The following is a 26,470-nucleotide window of genomic DNA, read 5'->3' as shown; positions in this document are numbered from 1 at the left end:
AAAGCTGAGGTGTAGAGAAAGATCAGCTTAATATAAGGCTTCAGAAGTCTGACAGCAGCAGGGAAGAAGCTGTTCTTGAGTCGGTCGGTACGGGACCTCAGACTTTTGTATCTTTTTCCCGATGGAAGAAGGTGGAAGAGAGAATGTCCAGGGTGCGTGGGGTCCTTAATTATACCGGCTGCTTTTCCCCGAGGCAGCGGGAAGTGTAGACAGAGTCAGTGGATGGGAGGCTGGTTTGTGTGACGGATTGGGCTTCATTCATAACCTTTTGTAGTTTCTTGTAGTGTCGGGCAGAGCAGGAGCCCATACCGTCCAGAAAGGTGAGGACACAACTGGACTACTGTGGACAATTTGAGCTGTCCTTACATGAACCTGAAGGGACTGAGGGATCTGAGGAAATTACAAGAAGGTGAGGTGGGAGACCTGATTAGCGGGGTAGGCTGGATGGGCCAAATGGTGTTGCTGGGCTGCAATTTCTCATGTTCTTCTGAATCCCTCCCTCTAACATTTGATTATGTTTCTAGTTCACAAGAGGCATGTGGAGCTGACTGCTGTATTTGTCTTTTTCAAAATGATCTCCTCTATCTCATTACTGATCGAATCACTGTTCTGCATTCTCGACCCCGGTAAGTGTGCTGTCCTGTTTGTGTTAAATTCACACCCCAGTAAGTGTGCTGTCCTGTTTGTGTTAAATTCACACCCCGGTAAGTGTGTTGTACTGTGTTAAATTCACACCCCGTTAAGTGTGCTGTCCTGTTTGTGTTAAATTCACACCCCGGTAAGTGTGTTGTACTGTGTTAAATTCACACCCCGGTAAGTGTGTTGTACTGTGTTAAATTCACACCCCGGTAAGTGTGTTGTACTGTGTTAAATTCACACCCCGGTAAGTGTGTTGTACTGTGTTAAATTCACACCACGGTAAGTGTGTTGTACTGTGTTAAATTCACACCCCGGTAAGTGTGTTGTACTGTGTTAAATTCACACCCCGGTAAGTGTGTTGTACGGTGTTAAATTCACACCCCGGTAAGTGTGTTGTACTGTGTTAAATTCACACCCCGGTAAGTGTGCTGTCCTGTGTTAAATTCACACCCCCGTAAGTGTGTTGTACTGTGTTAAATTCACACCCCGGTAAGTGTGTTGTACTGTGTTAAATTCACACCACGGTAAGTGTGCTGTCCTGTTTGTGTTAAATTCACACCCCGGTAAGTGTGCTGTCCTGTGTTAAATTCACACCCCGGTAAGTGTGCTGTCCTGTTTGTGTTAAATTCACACCCCGGTAAGTGCACTGTACTGTGTTAAATTCACACCCCGGTAAGTGTGCTGTACTGTGTTAAATTCACACCCCGGTAAGTGTGTTGTACTGTGTTAAATTCACACCCCGGTAAGTGTGTTGTACTGTGTTAAATTCACACCCCGGTAAGTGTGTTGTACTGTGTTAAATTCACACCCCGGTAAGTGTGTTGTACTGTGTTAAATTCACACCCCGGTAAGTGTGTTGTACTGTGTTAAATTCACACCCCGGTAAGTGTGTTGTACTGTGTTAAATTCACACCCCGGTAAGTGTGTTGTACTGTGTTAAATTCACACCCCGGTAAGTGTGTTGTACTGTGTTAAATTCACACCCCGGTAAGTGTGCTGTCCTGTTTGTGTTAAATTCACACCCCAGTAAGTGTGCTGTCCTGTTTGTGTTAAATTCACACCCCGGTAAGTGTGCTGTCCTGTGTTAAATTCACACCCCGGTAAGTGTGCTGTCCTGTTTGTGTTAAATTCACACCCCGGTAAGTGCACTGTACTGTGTTAAATTCACACCCCGGTAAGTGTGTTGTACTGTGTTAAATTCACACCCCGGTAAGTGTGTTGTACTGTGTTAAATTCACACCCCGGTAAGTGTGTTGTACTGTGTTAAATTCACACCCCGGTAAGTGTGTTGTACTGTGTTAAATTCACACCCCGGTAAGTGTGTTGTACTGTGTTAAATTCACACCCCGGTAAGTGTGTTGTACTGTGTTAAATTCACACCCCGGTAAGTGTGCTGTCCTGTTTGTGTTAAATTCACACCCCGGTAAGTGTGTTGTACTGTGTTAAATTCACACCACGGTAAGTGTGTTGTACTGTGTTAAATTCACACCCCGGTAAGTGTGCTGTACTGTGTTAAATTCACACCCCCGTAAGTGTGTTGTACTGTGTTAAATTCACACCCCGGTAAGTGTGTTGTACCGTGTTAAATTCACACCCCGGTAAGTGTGCTGTACTGTGTTAAATTCACACCCCGGTAAGTGTGTTGTACTGTGTTAAATTCACACCCCGGTAAGTGCACTGTACTGTGTTAAATTCACACCCCGGTAAGTGTGCTGTACTGTGTTAAATTCACACCCCGGTAAGTGTGCTGTCCTGTTTGTGTTAAATTCACACCCCGGTAAGTGCACTGTACTGTGTTAAATTCACACCCCGGTAAGTGTGTTGTACTGTGTTAAATTCACACCCCGGTAAGTGTGCTGTACTGTGTTAAATTCACACCCCGGTAAGTGTGTTGTACTGTGTTAAATTCACACCCCGGTAAGTGTGCTGTCCTGTTTGTGTTAAATTCACACCCCGGTAAGTGCACTGTACTGTGTTAAATTCACACCCCGGTAAGTGTGTTGTACTGTGTTAAATTCACACCCCGGTAAGTGTGTTGTACTGTGTTAAATTCACACCACGGTAAGTGTGTTGTACTGTGTTAAATTCATACCCTGGTAAGTGTGTTGTGCTGTGTTAAATTCACACCCCGGTAAGTGCACTGTACTGTGTTAAATTCACACCCCGGTAAGTGTGCTGTACTGTGTTAAATTCACACCCCGGTAAGTGCACTGTACTGTGTTAAATTCACACCCCGGTAAGTGTGTTGTACTGTGTTAAATTCACACCCCGGTAAGTGTGTTGTACTGTGTTAAATTCACACCCCGGTAAGTGTGTTGTACTGTGTTAAATTCACACCCCGGTAAGTGTGTTGTACTGTGTTAAATTCACACCCCGGTAAGTGTGCTGTACTGTGTTAAATTCACACCACGGTAAGTGTGTTGTACTGTGTTAAATTCACACCCCGGTAAGTGTGTTGTACTGTGTTAAATTCACACCCCGGTAAGTGTGCTGTACTGTGTTAAATTCACACCCCCGTAAGTGTGTTGTACTGTGTTAAATTCACACCCCCGTAAGTGTGTTGTACTGTGTTAAATTCACACCCCGGTAAGTGTGCTGTCCTGTTTGTGTTAAATTCACACCCCGGTAAGTGTGCTGTACTGTGTTAAATTCACACCCCGGTAAGTGTGTTGTACTGTGTTAAATTCACACCCCGTTAAGTGTGCTGTCCTGTTTGTGTTAAATTCACACCCCCGTAAGTGTGTTGTACTGTGTTAAATTCACACCCCGGTTAGTGTGTTGTACTGTGTTAAATTCACACCCCGTTAAGTGTGCTGTCCTGTTTGTGTTAAATTCACACCCCCGTAAGTGTGTTGTACTGTGTTAAATTCACACCCCGGTAAGTGTGCTGTCCTGTTTGTGTTAAATTCACACCCCCGTAAGTGTGTTGTACTGTGTTAAATTCACACCCCGGTTAGTGTGTTGTACTGTGTTAAATTCACACCCCGGTAAGTGTGCTGTCCTGTTTGTGTTAAATTCACACCCCGGTAAGTGTGCTGTCCTGTTTGTGTTAAATTCACACCCCGGTAAGTGTGTTGTACTGTGTTAAATTCACACCCCGGTAAGTGTGTTGTACTGTGTTAAATTCACACCCCCGTAAGTGTGCTGTACTGTGTTAAATTCACACCCTGGTAAGTGAGCTGTACCGTGTTAAATTCACACCCCGGTAAGTGTGTTGTACCGTGTTAAATTCACACCCCGGTAAGTGTGTTGTACCGTGTTAAATTCACACCCCGGTAAGTGTGTTGTACCGTGTTAAATTCACACCCCGGCAAGTGTGTTGTACTGAGTTAAATTCACACCCCGGTAAGTGTGTTGTACTGAGTTAAATTCACACCCCGGTAAGTGTGCTGTACCATGTTAAATTCACACCCCGGTAAGTGTGTTGTACTGTGTTAAATTCACACCCCGGTAAGTGTGCTGTACCGTGTTAAATTCACACCCCGGTAAGTGTGCTGTACCGTGTTAAATTCACACCCCGGTAAGTGTGCTGTGTTAAATTCACACCCCGGTAAGTGTGTTGTACCATGTTAAATTCACACCCCGGTAACTGTGCTGCAGCGTGTTAAATTCGCACCCCGGTAAGTGTGCTGTACCATGTTAAATTCACACCCCGGTAAGTGTGTTGTACTGAGTTAAATTCACACCCCGGTAAGTGTGTTGTACTGAGTTAAATTCACGCCCCGGTAAGTGTGTTGTACCATGTTACATTCACACCCCGGTAGGTGTGTTGTGCCATGTTAAATTCACACCCCGCTGAGTGCACTGTACTGTGTTAAATTCACACCCCGGTAGGCGTGTTGTGCTGTGTTAAATTCACACCCCGGTAAGTGTGTTGTGCTGTGTTAAATTCACACCCCGGTAAGTGTGTTGTGCTGTGTTAAATTCATACCCCAGTAAGTGTGTTGTGCGGTGTAAAATTCACACCCCGGTAAGTGTGCTGTACCGTGTTAAATTCACACACCTGCAAGTGTGTTGTACTGTGTTAAATTCACACCCCGGTAAGTGTGCTGTGTTAAATTCACACCCCGGTAAGTGTGCTGTACTGTGTTAAATTCACACCCCGGTAAGTGTGCTGTACCGTGTTAAATTCACACCCCGGTAAGTGTGCTGTACCGTGTTAAATTCACACCCCGGTAAGTGTGCTGTGTTAAATTCACACCCCGGTAAGTGTGCTGTGTTATATTCACACCCCGGTAAGTGTGTTGTACTGTGTTAAATTCGCACCCCGGTAAGTGTGCTCCACCGTGTTAAATTCACACCCCGGTATGTGTGCTGTACCGTGTTAAATTCACATCCCGGTAAGTGTGTTGTGCCGTGTTAAATTCACATCCCGGTAAGTGTGTTGTGCCGTGTTAAGCTCACACCCCGGTAAGTGTGTTGTACCGTGTTAAATTCACACCCCGGTAAGTGTGTTGTGCCGTGTTAAATTCACACCCCGGTTACTGTGTTGTACTGTGTTAAATTCACACCCTGATAAGTGTGCTGCACCGTGTTAAATTCACACCCCGGTAAGTGTGCTGTACTGTGTTAAATTCACACCCCGGCAAGTGTGTTGTACCATGTTAAATTCACACCCCGGTAAGTGTGCTGTACCGTGTTAAATTCACACCCCGGCAAGTGTGTTGTACCATGTTAAATTCACACCCCGGTAAGTGTGCTGTACCGTGTTAAATTCACACCCCGGCAAGTGTGTTGTACCATGTTAAATTCACACCCCGGTAAGTGTGCTGTACTGTGTTAAATTCACACCCCGGCAAGTGTGTTGTACCATGTTAAATTCACACCCCGGTAAGTGTGCTGTACCGTGTTAAATTCACACCCCGGCAAGTGTGTTGTACCATGTTAAATTCACACCCCGGTAAGTGTGCTGTACTGTGTTAAATTCACACCCCGGCAAGTGTGTTGTACCATGTTAAATTCACACCCCGGTAAGTGTGCTGTACTGTGTTAAATTCACACCCCGGCAAGTGTGTTGTACCATGTTAAATTCACACCCCGGTAAGTGTGCTGTACTGTGTTAAATTCACACCCCGGCAAGTGTGTTGTACCATGTTAAATTCACACCCCGGTAAGTGTGCTGTACTGTGTTAAATTCACACCCCGGCAAGTGTGTTGTACCATGTTAAATTCACACCCTGGTAAGTGTGCTGCACCGTGTTAAATTCACACCCCGGCAAGTGTGCTGCACCGTGTTAAATTCACACCCCGGTAAGTGTGCTGCACCGTGTTAAATTCACACCCTGGTAAGTGTGCTGTACCGTGTTAAATTCACACCCCGCTAAGTGTGTTGTGCTGTGATAAATTCACACACTGGCCACGTTTCAATACCACTCACCGAATAAAAAGATGGAAACGTCGGGAGAGAGCACAGTCCAGGCACAGTTTAACTGTGCCCGTGTATCAGACACAGTTAAACAACTGCCTGGTACACCTTAAACATGCGAGCACTTCAATCCCATGGATTTGATGTTGTAAGCTTCCTTTGCGATTTTGTTTATATGTTGTAGTTTAAAAAATGTCAAAAATGGGCTGGCTTTAACATGACAGTGAAGTTACTGTGAAAATCCCCGAGTCGCCACTCTCCGGCGTCTGTTCGGGTTACACTGAGGGAGAATTTAACACGGCCAATGCACTCTAACCAGCACGTCTTTCAGCCTGTAGGAGGAAACCGGAGCATCCGGAAGAAACCCATGCAGACACGGGGAGAACGTGCAGCCTCCACACAGACGGTGACCCGAGCCAGGAATCGAACCTGGGTTCCTGGCACTGTGAGGCAGCGGTTCTAACCGCTGTGTTACAGTGTCGCCTGGTGTCCCTTTAAGGGGGCATTCCTTTCAATCTATCCCCCAGTTTTTTTATTTGGTTGATTAATTTTATCCATAAATGGGGATGGCTCGGGCACTGGCAGGGTAGAATCATGTTGCCCGTGAATTAAGACAATTAGGACATTTTGTCAGAAGCTCTGTACCTTGCCCTCTTCAGAAAAATAACAGGGCCGCACCAAAATTATATAGTGTATGAGAAGAGTGTGCTGATTGGTTGGCAAGCGAACTCTGATTGTAAGGGTATTGCATTGGAGAATGCAGCAGTTGATGGTGACAGACAGTAAACTGCCAAGCATTGTTTGAAAATTTAAACCAGGCAACCTAATGATAAACCTAATTTATCATTGTCCTGAGGAATGAACAAGCGAATGGCTATCACTTATTTTGTTGAGTTAAAACCGACACAATGAGTGTACCTGTTCTTACTGTCTGCAAGGAACATTGCATCGACAGAATGTTTTCAGCACTAGACAGGCTCTTTGCTACATAAGAACATAAGAAATAGGAGCAGGAGTAGGCCATCTAGCCCCTCGAGCCTGCCCCACCATTCAATAAGATCATGCCTGATCTGTCGTGGCTCAGTTCCACTTTCCCGCCCTTTCCCCATAACCCTCAATCCCCTTGCCTATCAAAAACCCATCAACCCGCGTCTTAAAAATATTTAGCGAGGCAGCCTCCACCACTTCAACGGGCAGAGAATTCCAGAGATTCACCACGCTTTGAGTGAAGAAGTTCCTCCTCAACTCCGTTCTAAACCGCTCCCCCTTTATCCTGAGGCTGTGCCCCCTAGTCCTACTGTCCTTTCTGAGCAGGAAGAGTTTCTCCACCTCTATCCTATCCATCCCATTCATCATCTTATACGTCTCAATGAGATCTCCCCTCATTCTTCTAAACTCTAACGAGTACAAGCCTAGTTTATTCAGCCTCTCCTCATAGTTCAACCCCCGAAACTCCGGAAGCTACCAAACAACTGTTATTCAACAAACTCTTTCCAGCAAAGAAAACCATTGTTTCTTTCGTTTTAATTTTCACCAACTGGCATGGATCCAGTTAACAAGGAAAAGACAGCTTTGCATTTATACAGCGATTCATGAGGCCATTAGACCATCTGAAAGCACATGGGATGGTGTTTGTGGAGATGTTGGTAAGACACAACAAACAGCAAATGTATGAAAGAATGGGCCATCCATTTTGATGTCTTTGGTTGTGGGAGAAACTGGACAATTACTTGCTTTTCAAATGCTACAGAGGCGTCTTTTACACAAGTCTGGTTCCCCCTTTAACTGCACAATTGGAAGACAATATTTCTGATAGTACAGCACTCCCTCAATACTGCCCTAAAATGTCAGCCTACAGAATGAGCTCAAGTCAGTAATTACTTTTGGAGGTTGTCATTAGAATCCTACAGTGCAGAAGGAGGCCATTCAGCCCATCCAGCCTGCCTGACAACAGTCCCTACCCAAGCCATATCCCCATAAACCCACATATTTATCCTACTAATCCCCCTGATACTAGGCAGCAATTTAGCACAGCCAATGCACCTAACCCCACAGATCCTTGGACTGTGGGAGAAAACTGGATCACTCAGAGGAAACCCAGACAGACACAGGGAGAATGTGCAAACTCTGCACAGAAACCCACACACCCAAAGCCGGAATCGAACCGGGTCCCAGGCACGGTGAGGCAGCAGTGTTAACCACTGTGCCACCATGTCACCTCATTAATTGGGTAGTCAGACTCAACACCCAGTGCAAGGTCTCACAAACAGCACGACTGTTTTTGATGGTGTGAGTTTAAGGGATAAAATTTTGGTTAAGAGGATTCTCTCCTCAGATAATGTCACACTGACATCCCTTAATGCATGATGTAGAGATGCCAGCATTGGACTGGAGCAAACATGTAGGAAGTCTCCTTCCACACACCTGACAAAGGAACAGCGTTTCCGAAAGCTTGTGGGATTACTATCAAATAAACTGGTTGGACTTTAACCTGGTGTTGTGAGACTTCTTCCTGTGTTTACCCCTTAACACAGCCAGCTTAACGTCTTACCTCCAGGTTAACTCAGTGTTGCACTGAGGGGTCTTCCCAAACTGGGTCTCGAACCCACAAATCTCCGACTCCTTGAGACAAAGCGAGGTTTTGGGTTAATCATGAAAACTAGGTTTTCCCCTGATGAGGGGTAATTAATCTTTTATTACTCAGTGCTTTTATAGTTTTCATTTCACACACTCTTTATTTGGCTTTTCCAGGCTTCCTGCTGGTATACAGAATCATCGGAGGATTGGTATTTATCTTTGTTGTAGCACAGATTGTCTATGTTCTTATCCTTTACCTCCAACGTGAAAGTCAACTCAAACAGTCATTTTTGGTTAAGAAAAGTAAGATTAAGATTAAGTATTCCTTTGCGATTATTTCTGTTTGTATTACTTTCTCCCACCTTCACAGCTGAGTGTTGTGACTGAGCAGAGAACAGCACTGGGAAATGTTGTTATTGAGAATCATAGAACATAGAACATTACAGCGCAGAACAGGCCCTTCGGCCCACGATGTTGCGCCGACCAGTTAAAAAACAATGACCCACTAACCTAAACCAATCCCTTTTCATCCATAAACCTATCCACGGATCTCTTAAACGCCCCCAAACTAGGCGCATTTACAACCGCAGCAGGCAGGGCATTCCAATCCCTCACCACCCTCTGGGTAAAGAACCTACCCCTGACATCCGTCCTATAACTACCACCCCTTAATTTAAAGCCATGCCCCAAATCAGTCTGAGTGTTGTTGGCAGGGCCAGCATTTATTACCCAACGTGGTACACATAGCAAAAACTGACTCCTTTAAATTCATTCACAGAATGTGTATATTGACTAGACTAGCATTTATTACCCATCCCTAATTGCCCCTTGTGAAGGTGGTGCATGAGCCACCTTTCTGAATGCACTGCAGTCCCTGTGGTGTAGGTACACCTACAGTGCTGTTAGGGAGGGAGCTCCAGGTTGTTGGCCCAGCGACAGTGAAGAAACGACTGATATATTTCCAAGTCAGGATGGTGAGTGACTTGGAGGGGAACCTCCAGGTGGGGGTGTTCCCCAGGTATCTGCTGCCCTTGTCCTTCTGGATGGAAGTGGGCATGGGTTTGGAAGATGCTGCGTAAGGAGCCTTGGTGAGTTGCTGCAGTGCATCTTGTAGATAAGAACATAAGAACATAAGAAATAGGAGCAGGAGTAGGCCATCTAGCCCTTCGAGCCTGCCCCGCCATTCAATAAGATCATGGCTGATCTGTCGTGTCTCAGTTCCACATTCCCGCCCTCTCCCCATAACCCTTAATCCCCTCTCTTATCAAAAACCCATCAACCCGCTTCTTAAAAATATTTAGCGAGGCAGCCTCCACCACTTCAACGGGCCGAGAATTCCAGAGATTCACCACCCTTTGAGTGAAGAAGTTCCTCCTCAACTCCATTCTAAACCTCCCCCCCTTTATCCTGAGGCTGTGCCCCCTAGTCCTACTATCCTTTCTGAGCGGGAAGAGTCTCTCCACCTCTATCCTATCCATCCCATTCATCATCTTATACGTCTCAATGAGATCTCCCCTCATTCTTCTAAACTCTAACGAGTACAAGCCTAGTTTATTCAGCCTCTCCTCATAGCTCAACCCCCTCAACTCCGGTATCAGCCTAGTAAACCTCCTCTGCACTCCCTCCAAGGCCAAAATATCCTTGCATAAGTACGGCTGGTACACATGGCTGTGTCGGTGGTGGAGGGAGTGAGTGTTGAAATTGGTGCATGGAATATTGGTTGCTTTATCCTGGAAGGTATTGAGCCAAGGAGACCTGTCTATAGATATGTGCTGTGACACCTGACAATCCCAATCATTGTCCTGTGTGTCAGTTATGATTACAGCCTGGGTTTTCCTCTGAAAACCCTGACATACACCAGCCTTCCCCCTCCCACCCATCCCCGACAAAAGCCCCGTCATTGACCTCAGTTTGAGGAGGACACCTTGGTGTTAAACTGGGTTCGAGTTAGAACATTCATCCATTGCTCCCGAGATCAACAATGTGCTGGTACCAAGAGGGTAAGCCCCTTCTTGGAAAATAGGTGTCACTTAATGGCGTAGTGGTACTATCACGAGATTATTCATCGAGAAACTCAGAGAATGTTCTGGGGACCTGGGTTCAAATCCCGCCATGACAGATGGTGAAATTTGAATTCAATAAAAATATCTGAAGTTAAGAATCTACTGATGACCATGAAACCATTATCGATTGTCGGAAAAACCCACCTGGTTCACAAATGTCCATTAGGGAAGGAAATCTGCCGTCCTTACCTGGCCTGGCTTATATGTGACTCCAGAGCCATAGCAATGTGGTTGACTCTCAACAGCTTTCTGAACAAGGGCAACCAGGAATGGGTAATGACCCACGGAATGAATTTTAAGAAACTACCACTGATTGCTTACTTCCCTTTGCCAGTGAGGACGCTGCAAAAACTATGGTTGGAAGGATAAGATTTAATCCTTTCTTTCCAGACACCATATTCCCAAATATTCCACAATCCTCGATGTTCTGATATCCTGTATCCATAAGAAATAGGAGCAGGAGTAGCAGGAGGACCATCTAGCCCTTCGAGCCTGCCCCGCCATTCAATAAGATCATGGCTGATCTGAAGTGGATCAGTTCCACTTTCCCACTTTCTCCCCATAACCCTTAATCCCCTTGCCTACCAAAAACCTATCTACCCGCGTCTTAAATGTATTCAGCGAGGTAGCCTCCACCACTTCAACAGGCAGAGAATTCCAGAGATTTACCACCCTTTGAGTGAAGAAGTTCCTCCTCAACTCTGTTCTAAACTGCCCCCCCCTTAATTTTGAGGCTGTGCCCTCTAGTTCTGCTATCCTTTCTAAGCAGGAAGGATCTCTCTACCTCTACCCTATCCATCCCTTTCATTATCTTATACGTCTCTATAAGATCCCCCCTCATCCTTCTAAACTCCGACGAGTACAGACCCAGTCTATTTAGTCTCTCTTCATAGGCCAACCCCCTCATCTCCGGTATCAGCCTAGTGAACCTCCTCTGCACTCCCTCCAAGGCCAATATATCCTTCCGCAAAAAAAGGGACCAAAACTGCACACAGTACTCCAGCTGCGGCCTCACCAGTGCCCTGTACAGTTGCAGCAAGACCTCCCTGCTTTTATATTCTATCCCCCTTGCTATAAAGGCCAACATCCCATTTGCCTTCTTGATCACCTGCTGCTCCTGCAGACTGGGTTTTTGCGACTCATACACAAGGACCCCCAGGTCCCTCTGCACCGTAGCATGCTGCAGCTTTTCACCTTTTAAATAATAATCCCTCCTACTATTATTTCTACCAAAGTGGATAACCTCACACTTGCTAACATTATATTCCATCTGCCAGGTCCTCACCCACTCGCTCAGCCTATCCAGATCCCTCTGCAGACTTTCCACACCCTCCGCACAATTTGCTTTTCCACTCATCGTCGTGTCATCAGCAAATTTCGTCAGCCTACACTCAGCCCCCTCCTCCAGATCATCTATATAACTGGTAAATAGCTGAGGCCCCAGCACCGACCCCTGCGGCACTCCACTAGTCACCAACTGCCAACCAGAATAGCACCCATTGAACTCCAGTTTTACCCGTAATCCACCCAGTAACACCAACATTCAATTAGCACCATCCCACCCACCCCCATCCCCATCCCCCCCAATCCCGCCCCCCCCAGCGTTACCCCGCCACCCCAGGAGATGAGAACGAGCTGTCACATTCACAGGGATTTGGCAATGTTCCATTTCTAAATTAAAATATGATGTGGAGTTGGTGGCGTTGGATTGGGGTGGGCACAGTAAGAAGTCTCACAACACCAGGTTAAAGTCCAACAGGTTTATTTGGCAGCACAAGCTTTCAGAGTGCTGCCCCTTCATATATAGATACAAACAGATTAGATACAAACTCAATTTACAGAATAATGGTTGGAATGCGAGTCTTTACAGGTAATCAAGTCTTGAAGGTACAGACAGTGTGAGTGGAGAGACCTTGCTTGCCTGTCAGCTTGTGCTGTGTTACACTCCCCCCGCTTTACACCTTCTCATTTGATTTGTTCACAGAACGTCGTAATATTTTTCTGACGAGTGGAGGGTTTATGATTGTTCTTTCAGCTCTCCCAATATATCAAGGGCAGTATAACGGTGAGTACTGGGGGCCGTGTAACGGTGAGCGCCCGGGGTCTGTGTAACGGTGAGCGCCCGGGGTCTGTGTAACGGTGAGCGCCCGGGGTCTGTGTAACGGTGAGCGCCCGGGGTCTGTGTAACGGTGAGCGCCCGGGGTCTGTGTAACGGTGAGCGCCCGGGGTCTGTGTAACGGTGAGCGCCCGGGGTCTGTGTAACGGTGAGCGCCCGGGGTCTGTGTAACGGTGAGCGCCCGGGGTCTGTGTAAGGGTGAGCGCCCGGGGTCTGTGTAACGGTGAGCGCCGGGGACCGTGTAACGGTGAGCACCGGGGGCCGTGTAACAGTGAGCGCCCGGGGTCTGTGTAACGGTGAGCACCAGGGGCAGTGTAACGGTGAGCACCAGGGGCAGTGTAACGGTGAGCACCCGGGATCTGTGTAACGGTGAGTGCCGGGGACCGTGTAACGGTGAGTGCCAGGGGCAGTGTAACAGTGAGTACCAGGGGCAGTGTAACGGTGAGCACCGGGGGCCGTGTAACGGTGAGCGCCTGGGGTCTGTGTAACGGTGAGCACCAGGGGCAGTGTAACGGTGAGCACCAGGGGCAGTGTAACGGTGAGCACCCGGGATCTGTGTAACGGTGAGCACCCGGGATCTGTGTAACGGTGAGCGCCGGGGACCGTGTAACGGTGAGCGCCGGGGACCGTGTAACGGTGAGTGCCAGGGGCAGTGTAACGGTGAGCGCCGGGGGCCGTGTAACGGCGAGCACCCCGGGGGGCCGTGTAACGGTGAGCGCCGGGGGCCGTGTAACGGTGAGCACCGGGGGCAGTGTAACGGTAAGCGCCGGGAGCAGTGTAATGGTGAGCGCCAGGGGCAGTGTAACGGTGAGCGCCCGGGGTCTGTGTAACGGTGAGCGCCGGGGGCCGTGTAACGGTTAGCGCCAGGGGCAGTGTAACGGTGAGCGCCGGGGGTCGTGTAACGGTGAGCACCCCGGGGGGCCGTGTAACGGTTAGCGCCAGGGGCAGTGTAACGGTGAGCGCCGGGGGCCATGTAACGGTGAGCACCGGGGGCCGTGTAACGGTAAGCGCCGGGAGCAGTGTAACGGTTAGCGCCAGGGGCCAGTGTAACGGTGAGCGCCGGGGGGCAGTGTAACGGTAAGCGCCGGGAGCAGTGTAACGGTTAGCGCCAGGGGGCAGTGTAACGGTGAGCGCCGGGGGGCAGTGTAACGGTGAGCGCCGGGGGCCGTGTAACGGTAAGTGCCGGGGGCCGTGTAACAGTGAGCGCCGGGGGGCAGTGTAACGGTGAGCGCCCGGGGGCCGTGTAACGGTGTGCGCCCGGGGGGCAGTGTAACGGTGAGCGCCGGGGGCCGTGTAACGGTGAGCGCCGGGGGCCGTGTAACGGTGAGCGCCGGGGGGCAGTGTAACGGTGAGCGCCGGGGGGCAGTGTAACGGTGAGCGCCGGGGGGCAGTGTAACGGTGAGCGCCGGGGGGCAGTGTAACGGTGAGCGCCCGGGGGCCGTGTAACGGTGTGCGCCGGGGGGGCCGTGTAACAGTGTGCGCCCGGGGGGCCGTGTAACGGTGTGCGCCCGGGGGGCCGTGTAACGGTAAGTGCCGGGGGCCGTGTAACGGTAAGTGCCGGGGGCAGTGTAACGGTGAGCGCCCGGGGGCCGTGTAACGGTGTGCGCCCGGGGGGCCGTGTAACGGTGTGCGCCCGGGGGGCCGTGTAACGGTAAGTGCCGGGGGCCGTGTAACGGTAAGTGCCGGGGGCAGTGTAACGGTGAGCGCCCGGGGGCCGTGTAACGGTGTGCGCCCGGGGGGCCGTGTAACGGTGTGCGCCCGGGGGGCCGTGTAACGGTAAGTGCCGGGGGCCGTGTAACGGTAAGTGCCGGGGGCTGTGTAACAGTGAGCGCCCGGGGGGCTGTGTAAAATCTAACAACCCTCCATCTTAAATTCAGGGCTATGGGCCAAGTGCAGAGAGATGGAATTAGGTGGGAGTTGAGATGTTTCTGATGTGTCAGTGTGGACTTGATGGACCTCTCCTGCGTTGTATGATTCTAAATGGGAGTTTCCATATTTTAAATCTGTTCTCCTACCCCCATCCTCTCAGCATCTATCCTGTCAAAGCCACTCAGGATTTTATCTGCTTCAATAAGATGACCTTCCTTTTTCTGAACTCCAGTCAGCACAGGCTCAACCTGCTCAGCTTCTCTTCCGAAGAGAAACCCTTTCAATCCAGGAATCTTCCCTCAACTGCCTCCAATTTGGGCCTGAAATTCTCTTGAGGGGTGTACCCAATGTCAGCGCGGCATGGGTGGGAGCAGGAGCGATGGCCACCCAGTGCGAAACGCGCTCTGTAATTCACTGGGCGCTGCCAGAGAGGGTGGGAGGAGTGTGGGTGACAAGGAAAGGGAATGTGGGTGCGTTTCTAATACCCCACTCCAGGGGCAGAGCTACTGCGGAGCTGTCTGAGGGATCTGCTGACTTGTAAAAACTATCCGTAGAGAAATTATGCCATATGTGTCTGCGCAGCATGATTGTACCCAGATACCAGCCCTCAGACACGTTTGTGAATTTTATTTCAGTGCCAGGGACCCGGGTTCAATTCCCGGTGACACAGTGGGTTAGCACTGCTGCCTCACAGCACCAGGGACCCGGGTTCCATTCCCAGTGACACAGTGGGTTAGCACTGCTGCCTCACAGCGCCAGGGACCCGGGTTCCATTCCCGGTGACACAGTGGGTTAGCACTGCTGCCTCACAGCGCCAGGGACCTGGGTTCCATTCCCGGTGACACAGTGGGTTAGCGCTGCTGCCTCACAGCGCCAGGGACCCGGGTTCCATTCCCGGTGACACAGTGGGTTAGCGCTGCTGTCTCACAGCGCCAGGGACCCGGGTTCCATTCCCGGTGACACAGTGGGTTAGCACTGCTGCCTCACAGCGCCAGGGAACCGGGTTCCATTCCCGGTGACACAGTGGGTTAGCGCTGCTGCCTCACAGCGCCAGGGACCCGGGTTCCATTCCCGGTGACACAGTGGGTTAGCTCTGCTGCCTCACAGCGCCAGGGACCCGGGTTCCATTCCCGGTGACACAGTGGGTTAGCACTGCTGCCTCACAGCGCCAGGGACCCGGGTTCCATTCCCGGTGACACAGTGGGTTAGCACTGCTGTCTCACAGCGCCAGGGACCCGGGTTCCATTCCCGGTGACACAGTGGGTTAGCGCTGCTGTCTCACAGCGCCAGGGACCCGGGTTCCATTCCCGGTGACACAGTGGGTTAGCGCTGCTGTCTCACAGCGCCAGGGACCCGGGTTCCATTCCCGGTGACACAGTGGGTTAGCGCTGCTGTCTCACAGCGCCAGGGACCCGGGTTCCATTCCCGGTGACACAGTGGGTTAGCTCTGCTGCCTCACAGCGCCAGGGACCCGGGTTCCATTCCCGGTGACACAGTGGGTTAGCGCTGCTGTCTCACAGCGCCAGGGACCCGGGTTCCATTCCCGGTGACACAGTGGGTTAGCGCTGCTGCCTCACAGCGCCAGGGACCCGGGTTCCATTCCCGGTGACACAGTGGGTTAGCGCTGCTGCCTCACAGCGCCAGGGACCCGGGTTCCATTCCCAGTGACACAGTGGGTTAGCGCTGCTGCCTCACAGCGCCAGGGACCCGGGTTCCATTCCCGGTGACACAGTGGGTTAGCGCTGCTGCCTCACAGCGCCAGGGACCCGGGTTCCATTCCCGGTGACACAGTGGGTTAGCGCTGCTGCCTCACAGCGCCAGGGACCCAGGTTCCATTCCCGGTGGCACAGTTTTAAAACCAATTGGTTCTGCTAACAAATGAGTTACTCTCCTGAAACAGAGATGGGGAGAATTCTGTTCCTCTCAGTGGCTGGTGACTGTCTGGAACTTTCTTCCTCAAAAGGCAACGGAAGCAGAATCTCTGAATATTTTTAAGACACAGCAAGATAGATTAATAAGGGGGGGTGAAAGGTTATCGAATTGGGTAGGAATGGGGAGACTGATGTTACAATCAGATCAGCCATGATCTTACTGAATGAGGGAGCAGGCTCGAGGGGCCGAATGTCCTACCCCTGCTCCTAATTCTGATCTCTGTATGGATATAGTCCCATGGATGGACAAGCTAAATTTAAATTAATCCATGCTATTTTTGCACAATTGTCAGATTTCCGCCACCCGCTCCCCCAGCCCCACATTGGGACTGAAGTTTAGAACCATCCAGTGCAATAAGATACTTGCCGATCAAATAGGAAAATCCATGGAGATGTCCTCAAAATGTTAGAAGGCCAAAAGATTTTGCTGCTTCCATCATGAGTCGCCCTTTGGGTGGATCACTGGCCAATATTTCTCAGTATTTAGCATTGGGGAAACAATTGTTATTCATGGAGCCCATGGCTGCTTCACTCTCCACACTCCAATGATCATAAGATGTGGGTGCAGAATGAGGCCATTCAGCCCATCCAATCTGCACCGCCATTCATTCATGACTGATAAGTTTCTCAACCCCATTCTCCTGTCGTTTCCCATAACCATTGATCCCCTTACCAATCAAGAACCTATCCATCCCCAGCTTAAAGACACTCAATGATCTGGCCTCCACAGCCTTCTGCGGCAAAGAGTTCCACAGATTCACCACTCTCTGGTTCAAGAAATTCCTCCTCATCTGTTTTAAAGGATCGTCCCCTCACTCAGGCTGTGCCCTCGGATCCTAGTCTCTCCCACTAACGGAAATAATGATACCACAGAACAAGCAAAGTAATGCGGAGTGTGTTACTTCTGATGTATTAGTTTGAACCAGGCGAGGGTGATGTTTTACAGAGTGATAATTTCTGCTATTGTCACTTAAAGTTACGCACCGTACGCTGTACGTTATGGACTGGACTTATTAACTTCTCTCAGAATATTTCCTTTTTACGGTGATAATTATGGAAATTTGAAACTGAACCTTATCAAAAAGAGAAATAACATTTGAAAATGTTTCAATAACTTCACAGACAATATTGATTCTGTCTTCACAGTTAAACAATGCCAACTTCCTGCCAGCTATATATTAGGATCAGTAATGGCTGCAGCCCTCATTTACACATTTGGTATAGGTCTCATCGTCGTTGTGCTTGTCTCACAAAGTAAGTGCTGGATCTGCCAATAACTAATCAGTGATGAGGAACTGTATTGAATATATTCATTGCTTTCTCCTCCCACCATCAGCTCATCATTGGCCCGGATAACCTGCTTCCTGCTTCCCAACGATGTCTGCAACATTTTGCATTGCCCGCCAGCTACAGTGGCCAAATCAAACTAAACTAAACCAAACAAATCTGGGGACAAAGAATACCAAAGAGGCCATTCTGTAGCAACAAAAGAATGTGAAAATCCTGTCACAACCAGGAATTTCCCAGAATCCAGCCCAGCGACTCCACTGGAATCCTCCAAAGTCAAATTGGAAAGTCAAAATATCACTGAGTGTTTTTTTTTAATTAGGCATACACTAACACTGCAATGAAATTACTGTGAAATTCCCCTAGTTGCCACACTCCGGCGCCTGTTTGGGTCAATGCACCCTAGCCAGTCCATCTTTCAGACTGTGGGAGGAAACCAGAGCACCCGGAGGAAACCCACGCAGACACGGGGAGAATGTGCAAACTCCACACAGACAGTGTCCCAACCCGGGAATTGAACCCAGGTCCCTGGTGCCGTGAGGCAGCAGTGCTAACCCACTGTGCCACCGGGAATGGAACCCAGGTCCCTGGCACTGTGAGGCAGCAGTGCTAACCCACTGTGTCACCGGGAATGGAACCCAGGTCCCTGGCACTGTGAGGCAGCAGTGCTAACCCACTGTGTCACCGGGAATGGAACCCGGGTCGCTGGCGCTGTGAGGCAGCAGCGCTAACCCACTGTGTCACTGGGAATGGAACCCGGGTCCCTGGCGCTGTGAGACAGCAGTGCTAACCCACTGTGTCACCGGGAATGGAACCCAGGTCCCTGTCGCTGTGAACAGCAGTGCTAACCCACTGTGTCACCGGGAATGGAACCCAGGTCCCTGGTGCTGTGAGGCAGCAGTGCTAACCCACTGTGTCACCGGGAATGGAACCCAGGTCCCTGGTGCTGTGAGGCAGCAGTGCTAACCCACTGTGTCACCGGGAATGGAACCCAGGTCCCTGGCGCTGTGAGACAGCAGTGCTAACCCACTGTGTCACCGGGAATGGAACCCGGGTCCCTGGCGCTGTGAGGCAGCAGTGCTAACCACTGTGTCACCGGGAATGGAACCTGGGTCCCTGGCGCTGTGAGGCAGCAGTGCTAACCACTGTGTCACCGGGAATGGAACCTGGGTCCCTGGCGCTGTGAGGCAGCAGTGCTAACCACTGTGTCACCGGGAATGGAACCCAGGTCCCTGGCGCTGTGAGACAGCAGTGCTAACCCACTGTGTCACCGGGAATGGAACCCGGGTCCCTGGCGCTGTGAGGCAGCAGTGCTAACCACTGTGTCACCGGGAATGGAACCTGGGTCCCTGGCGCTGTGAGACAGCAGTGCTAACCCACTGTGTCACCGGGAATGGAACCCGGGTCCCTGGCGCTGTGAGGCAGCAGTGCTAACCACTGTGTCACCGGGAATGGAACCTGGGTCCCTGGCGCTGTGAGACAGCAGTGCTAACCCACTGTGTCACCGGGAATGGAACCCGGGTCCCTGGCGCTGTGAGACAGCAGTGCTAACCCACTGTGTCACCGGGAATGGAACCCAGGTCCCTGGCGCTGTGAGACAGCAGTGCTAACCCACTGTGTCACCGGGAATGGAACCCGGGTCCCTGGCGCTGTGAGGCAGCAGTGCTAACCACTGTGTCACCGGGAATGGAACCCGGGTCCCTGGCGCTGTGAGGCAGCAGTGCTAACCCACTGTGTCACCGGGAATGGAACCTGGGTCCCTGGCGCTGTGAGGCAGCAGTGCTAACCCACTGTGTCACCGGGAATGGAACCCGGGTCCCTGGCGCTGTGAGACAGCAGCGCTAACCCACTGTGTCACCGGGAATGGAACCCGGGTCCCTGGCGCTGTGAGGCAGCAGTGCTAACCCACTGTGTCACCGGGAATGGAACCCGGGTCCCTGGCGCTGTGAGGCAGCAGTGCTAACCCACTGTGCCACCGGGAATGGAACCCGGATCCCTGGCACTGTGAGGCAGCAGCGCTAACCCACTGTGTCACCGGGAATGGAACCCGGGTCCCTGGCACTGTGAGACAGCAGTGCTAACCCACTGTGTCACCGGGAATGGAACCCGGGTCCCTGGCACTGTGAGGCAGCAGTGCTAACCCACTGTGTCACCGGGAATGGAACCCGGGTCCCTGGCGCTGTGAGACAGCAGTGCTAACCACTGTGCCACCGGGAATGGAACCCGGGTCCCTGGCGCTGTGAGGCAGCAGCGCTAACCCACTGTGTCACCGGGAATGGAACCCGGGTCCCTGGCACTGTGAGACAGCAGTGCTAACCCACTGTGCCACCGGGAATGGAACCCGGGTCCCTGGCACTGTGAGGCAGCAGTGCTAACCCACTGTGTCACCGGGAATGGAACCCAGGTCCCTGGCGCTGTGAGACAGCAGTGCTAACCCACTGTGTCACTGGGAATGGAACCCGGGTCCCTGGCGCTGTGAGGCAGCAGTGCTAACCCACTGTGTCACCGGGAATGGAACCCGGGTCCCTGGCGCTGTGAGGCAGCAGTGCTAACCACTGTGCCACCGGGAATGGAACCCGGGTCCCTGGCACTGTGAGGCAGCAGTGCTAACCCACTGTGTCACCGGGAATGGAACCCAGGTCCCTGGCGCTGTGAGACAGCAGTGCTAACCCACTGTGCACCAGGAATGGAACCCGGGTCCCTGGCGCTGTGAGACAGCAGTGCTAACCCACTGTGTCACCAGGAATGGAACCCAGGTCCCTGGCGCTGTGAGACAGCAGTGCTAACCCACTGTGTCACCGGGAATGGAACCCGGGTCCCTGGCGCTGTGAGACAGCAGTGCTAACCCACTGTGTCACCGGGAATGGAACCCGGGTCCCTGGCACTGTGAGACAGCAGTGCTAACCCACTGTGTCACCGGGAATGGAACCCGGGTCCCTGGCGCTGTGAGACAGCAGTGCTAACCCACTGTGTCACCGGGAATGGAACCCGGGTCCCTGGCGCTGTGAGACAGCAGTGCTAACCACTGTGCCACCGGGAATGGAACCCGGGTCCCTGGCGCTGTGAGACAGCAGTGCTAACCACTGTGCCACTGGGAATGGAACCCGGGTCCCTGGCGCTGTGAGACAGCAGCGCTAACCCACTGTGCCACCATGTCACCTCAGAGAACACTGAGGGCAGTGGATGAACTTGAAGCGATTGAGATCCATATTGGTACCAGTAACACAGCTGGAACCACAACAAATTGATAGAGTACATTTGGGATAGTTTCTTAGAGATAGCCAGGGAACAGGCTATCTTGGATTTGTCATAGGTAACAAGGCAGGTTTAATAAACAATCTCAGAGTAAAAGATCCCCGAGGAAATAGTGATCATAACATATAGAATCTAATATTCAGATTGAGAGTGAGAAATGTGGGATTGAAATAACTGGGTTTCATTTAAATAAAGAGGATGACAATGAGATTGAGTTAGCTAAGGTGGACTAGGCGATTAGATTAGCCGGAAAGACACTCAGCAATTAGTGCCAGATGTTGAAGGGGACAACTCATGACTGACAGCTAAGTTATGTCAGTAAGGAGGAAAGGTTCTAAGAGAGCAAGAGGGTAGCCAGGGAGAGGGTTGGCCCACTCAAGGTCAGGGGAGGGAATCTATGTGTGGAGCCAGAGGAAATGGGCGAGGTATTAAATGGGTACTTTGCGTCAGTATTCACCAAAGAGAAGGACTTGGTGAATGATGAGTCTGGGAAAGAATGCGTAGATAGTTTGAGTCATGTTGAGCTCAAAAATGAGGAGCTATTGGGGTTCTTGAGAAACATTACAATAGTCAAGTCTCCAGGGCCTGATGGGATATACCCCAGAATACTGAGAGAGGCAAGGGAGGAAATTGCTGGGGCCTTGAGAGAAATCTTTGTATCCTCGCTGACTACAGGGGATGTCATGATGTAGAGATGCCAGCGTTGGACTGGGGTAAACACAGTATGAAGTCTCACAACACCAGGTTAAAGTCCAACAGGTTTATTTGGTAGCAAAAGGCACTAGCTTTCGGAGCGCTGCTCCTTACCTGTAGGACTTTAACCTGGGTTGTGAAACTTCTTACAGGGGAGGTTCCAGAGGATTGGAGATTAGTCAATGTTGTTTCTTTGTTTAAGAAGGGTAGCAAGAATAATGCAGGTAATTACAGGCCGGTGATCCTTACATCAGTGGTATGGAAATTGTTGAAGAGGATTCTTCGAGACAGGATTTAGTCCCACTTGGAAATACGTGGACGTGTAGTGAGAGGCAGCATGGTTTTGTGAAGGGGCTCACGAACTTGATTGCGTTTTTCAAGAAAGTGATTGATGAGGGTAGGGCAGTGGATGTTGTCTACATGGACTTCAGTAAGGCTTTTGACAAGGTCCCTCATGGCAGACTGGTGCAGAAGGTGAAGGCACATGGGATCAGAGGTGAGCTGGCAAGGTGGATACAAAACTGGCTCAGTCATAGACAAGAGGGTAGCAGTGGAAGGGTGCATTTCTGAATGGAGGGTTGTGACAAGTGGCATTCCTCAGGGATCAGTGCTGGGACCTTTGCTGTTTGTAATATATGTAAATGATTTGGAGGAAAATGTAACTGGTTTGATCAGTAAGTATGCGGATGACACAAAGGTTGGTGGATTTGTGGATAGCGATGAGAACCATCAGAGGATACAGCAGAATATAGATCAGTTGGAGACCTGGGCGGAGAGATGGCAGATGGAGTTTAATCCAGACAAATGTGAGGTGATGCATTCTGGAAAGTCTAATACAGATAGGAAATATACAGTAAATGGCAGAACCCTTACGATTATTGACAGACAAAGGGATCTGGGTGTACAGGTACACAGGTCACTGAAAGTGGAGGTGGAGAAGGTAGTTAAGAAGGCATACGGCATGCTTGCCTTCATTGGCCAGGGCATTGAGTTTAAAAATTGGCAAGTCATGTTGCAGCTTTATAGAACCTTGGTGAGGCCGCACTTGGAATATAGTGTTCAATTTTGGTCGCCACACAACCAGAAGGATGTTGAGGCTTTGGAGAGGATACCGAAAAGATTTACCAGGATGTTGCCTGGTATGGAGGGCATTAGCTATGAGGAGAGGTTGGAGAAACTTGGTTTGTTCTCACTGGAGCGACAGAGGTTGAGGGGAGACCTGATAGAAGTCTACAAGATTATGAGACGTGTGGACAGAGTGGATAGTCAGAAGCTTTTTCCCAGGATGGAAGAGTCAATTATAGGGGACACAGGTTTAAGGTGTGAGGGGCAAGGTTTAAAGGAGATGTATGAGGCAGATTTTTTACACAGAGAGTAGTGGGTGCCTGGAACTCGCTGCCGGGGGAGGGAGTGGAAACGGTAGTGAATTCATGACAAATCCATGAATGAGATGGGAATACAGGGGTATGGTCCCCGGAAGGGTAGGGGGTTTTAGTTCAGTCAGTCTAAGGGCCTGTTCCTGTGCTTTCTTTGTTCTTTGTGAGGGATAAACCAACCATGGCTAACCAAGGAAGTTAAACTGAAAGAAAAAGCTTATAAGGAGATAAAAGTCAGTGATAGCCCCAAAGATTGCAATAAATTCAGAATCCAGCAAAGGGGGACTAAAAAGTGAGAAAATAAACTAGGAGGACAAATGAGCAAGGAATATAAAAACTGACAAAAGGACTTATTAAAATACAAAAATAATAAGAGAAAAGTCAAAGTGAACATAGGCCCCTTAGAAAAAGAACCTGGGAAGAAAGTTACTGTGGACAAGGGAAAGGCAGAGGTGTTAAATATCTTTATGGTGGAAGATAACTTTGAATGTCCCATTAATTTTAAAGAACACGGGGAGGAATTCAGTACCATCACTAAAAAAGGAGGGTTAATGGGGCTAAAGGCAGGTGAGTCCCCTGGCCCTGATGGCTTGCAGACTCGGATCCCAATACAAGTAGCTACAAAGGTATTGGATGCATTGGTTCTAATTCTCCAAAAATCCTTGGATTCTGGAGAAATACCGGAGGATTGGGAAAACTGCCAATGTGACACTCCTATTCAAAAAGGGAGGGAAGCAAAAAGCAGGTAACTATAGGCTGATTGGCCTAGCATCTATTGTTGGAAAAAGATTGGAATCGATTATTAAGGAAGTAATAGTGGCACATTTGGAAAATCCGAATCTAATCAAGCAGTCAGTATGGCTTCAGGGAAGGGAAATCGTGACTAATTTATTAGTGTTTTTTGATGAAGTTTTGACTAGAGTGGATAGATCCGTTATATTAGGACTTCCAGAAGTTGTTCAACAAGTTACTTCACAAAAGGTTCAGTCATAAGAGCCCATGGTGTTGGAGATAGTATATTGGCACAGGTAAAGAATTGGCTAATGGGCAGGAAACAGCAAGTGGAGATAAGGGGTTATTTATCACATTGGCAACCTGTAACCGGCGGAGTTCCATAGGGATCAGTGCGAGGACTGCAACTGTTTCTAATATAAATGACCTGGAGAATGGAAGAAAATTACTATCGACAAATTACTGTAGTCAAAATTGTAGAGAACAAAAAATATGATGTCTTTTGTATTTTGTTCACAGTGCTGCAGTGGACTAAAGTTCGAAGGCTGAGTCGCCTCTCATTAAGATGAAGGTTCCTACAGGCTCAGCGCTAACTCAGCTGCCATGAGGCAAAATATGAAGAAGAAGAATTTGTCCTTGCTGGATAGGGAATACAAGACTACTGATTGCAGGAATCTGAAACACTTTACAACACAGTAACACCCATATTAATAGTGTTATGTCCCAGCCAATGTAAAAAATGAATAAGTCAAATCGTAACTTGTTGTTTGAAACCATGGAAGAAAGTGACTGAACAAACTCGCAGGAGTCTGCTGGTGAATTTTTAACACAAAGAATAAAATATTTCTTAAACAAGGCAAATGAACAATATTCCATCAGGAAACAAAGTTGGAAAGATCTCAATACAAACACAAGAAAGCATTTCAAGATCACACTATTCCTTTTTCCCCAAACCTGTACAGACACATACAGCAGTGAAGAGTTAGCACTAGCTTGACACAAAGGATTCATGCTTGGGACTGGCACAGATTCAAACAGTTTTCACCCAGTGCATTCCTGAGCATTCATTTGATGCATTACACCCAACTTGCATCTTTCCCAAGATACAGAAAACAACATTCTCAATTCACTATTTCTTCAACTGCAGAGCAAACACACCAGTTCTCTAATTTCAGTCTCCTAATAGCACCACTACTAAGCTAATCACTTTACTGAGTTTTACAATTGATCCTTTAGTATTAGTGTCCAATAACCCTTGGAGATTTAAAATCCCTGCCTTCTCTCTCTGACACACATTGAACCCTCTTCTCCCAACTCCTGACTTTTTTCTATATCGTTGGACCACTATCATTAGTAAACAGTAAAGCATTTTTGTACTTTTCTCCCCAGAATCACTAAACTTTAAACCAATGTCTTTCACATAGCTTGTAAAACCTCTTTCAAAAATTTATGCAAACAAATCTAACAGACCTGATCCAAAGGTCAGGAGTCTATCCAGGCACCAAGGCTCATAACCCGGAAATAAAAATTAAACTGAAACCATTTCACCTTTCTTATATATTCAACTTAAAGATTACACATGGTTCTGAACAACAGCCAATACCGAACAGAACTGCAAAAAATTACAGGAGGATGTTAATAAATACTCAGAATGGGCAAATGAAGTGCCAGACAGATAAATTTGAAGTAGTGTGTTTCAATGGGAAGGCTATTTATTACAGCTAAACCTCATCATCTAGAATAGATCAGTTTCATTATTGGGTCTTGTGACAGACACAGGAGAGACAGTTAAACACTACTCATTTCCTCTTGTCGCCTGTTGATAGACAGAAGATATTTTGAATTAGTTTATCAAAGAATAGTCAGGGATGTGTTCTCCCAATCAATCCTTTGGGTTTTTTTGTGTGATCTAACTTTACTAGTAATGAATAATTCACATTGTGTGTGTGTGTGTCTGTCTGTGTATCTGTCTGTGTCTGTCTGTCTGCCTGTGTGTGTGTGTGTGTCTGTCTGTCTGTGTGTATCTGTGTGTGTGTGTGTGTGTGTGTGTATATCTGTCTGTGTGCCTGTCTGTGTGTGTGTATCTCTGTGTGTGTGTGTGCCTATCTGTCTGTGTGCCTGCATCTGTGTGTGTGTATCTATCTGTCTGTGTGACTGTCTGTGTGTGTGTATATCTGTCTGTGTGCCTGTCTCTGTCTGTATATATGTCTGTGTGACTGTGTGTGTGTGTGTGTGTATCTGTCTGTGTGCCTGTCTCTGTCTGTGTATATCTGTCTGTGTGACTGTCTGTGTGTGTGTGTGTGTGTGTGTGTATCTGTGTGTGCCTGTCTCTGTCTGTGCGTGTGTGTATCTGTCTGTGTGCCTGTCTCTGTCTGTGTATGTGTATCTGTCTGTGTGACTGTCTGTGTGTGTGTGTGTGTGTGTGTATCTGTCTGTGTGCCTGTCTCTGTCTGTGTGTGTACGTCACATACACATATCCTTCTATTCCCTCCCTACTCATGTATCTATCCAGATCCCTCTTGAATATTGTTATAGAACCTGCTTCCACCACCTCCCTCCGGCAGTGC

The 26,470-nt window shown here is 49.2% G+C and overlaps 1 protein-coding gene across 2 annotated transcripts; it reads left to right on the top strand.

The window, feature by feature from the left end:
- The first annotated feature begins 333 nt into the window (after positions 1-333).
- On the top strand, positions 334-24,715 carry LOC145339818 (uncharacterized). 2 transcript variants are annotated; one of them, XM_080184346.1, is made up of 6 exons: positions 334-409; positions 525-626; positions 8,756-8,884; positions 12,629-12,709; positions 17,707-17,814; positions 24,423-24,715. In XM_080184346.1, exons 1-6 carry the CDS (start codon positions 367-369, stop codon positions 24,470-24,472), a joined length of 513 nt encoding a protein of 170 aa, XP_080040472.1. In that variant the 5' UTR covers positions 334-366; the 3' UTR covers positions 24,473-24,715. The 2 variants fall into 2 exon arrangements, with proteins under 2 accessions (XP_080040472.1, XP_080040473.1); XM_080184347.1 differs by lacking the exon at positions 8,756-8,884.
- The last annotated feature ends 1,755 nt before the right edge of the window (positions 24,716-26,470 follow it).

Source organism: Carcharhinus amblyrhynchos, unplaced genomic scaffold (assembly GCF_965287045.1).
Source record: "Carcharhinus amblyrhynchos unplaced genomic scaffold, sCarAmb.v2.hapA scaffold_687, whole genome shotgun sequence".
Classification (NCBI taxonomy): Eukaryota; Metazoa; Chordata; class Chondrichthyes; order Carcharhiniformes; family Carcharhinidae; genus Carcharhinus; species Carcharhinus amblyrhynchos.
Note: the sequence above shows the minus strand (reverse complement) of the source record. Positions and strands in the feature narration are given on the sequence as shown.

Excerpts from the sequence above, each read along its gene's own strand:
- LOC145339818 (XM_080184346.1), top strand. The coding sequence starts at position 367 with ATGAACCTGAAGGGACTGAGGGATCTGAGGAAATTACAAGAAG. Across the intron at positions 627-8,755 it reads GTTCTGCATTCTCGACCCCG|GCTTCCTGCTGGTATACAGA; the intron begins GTAAGTGTGCTG and ends TGGCTTTTCCAG. Across the intron at positions 12,710-17,706 it reads ATATCAAGGGCAGTATAACG|TTAAACAATGCCAACTTCCT; the intron begins GTGAGTACTGGG and ends CTGTCTTCACAG.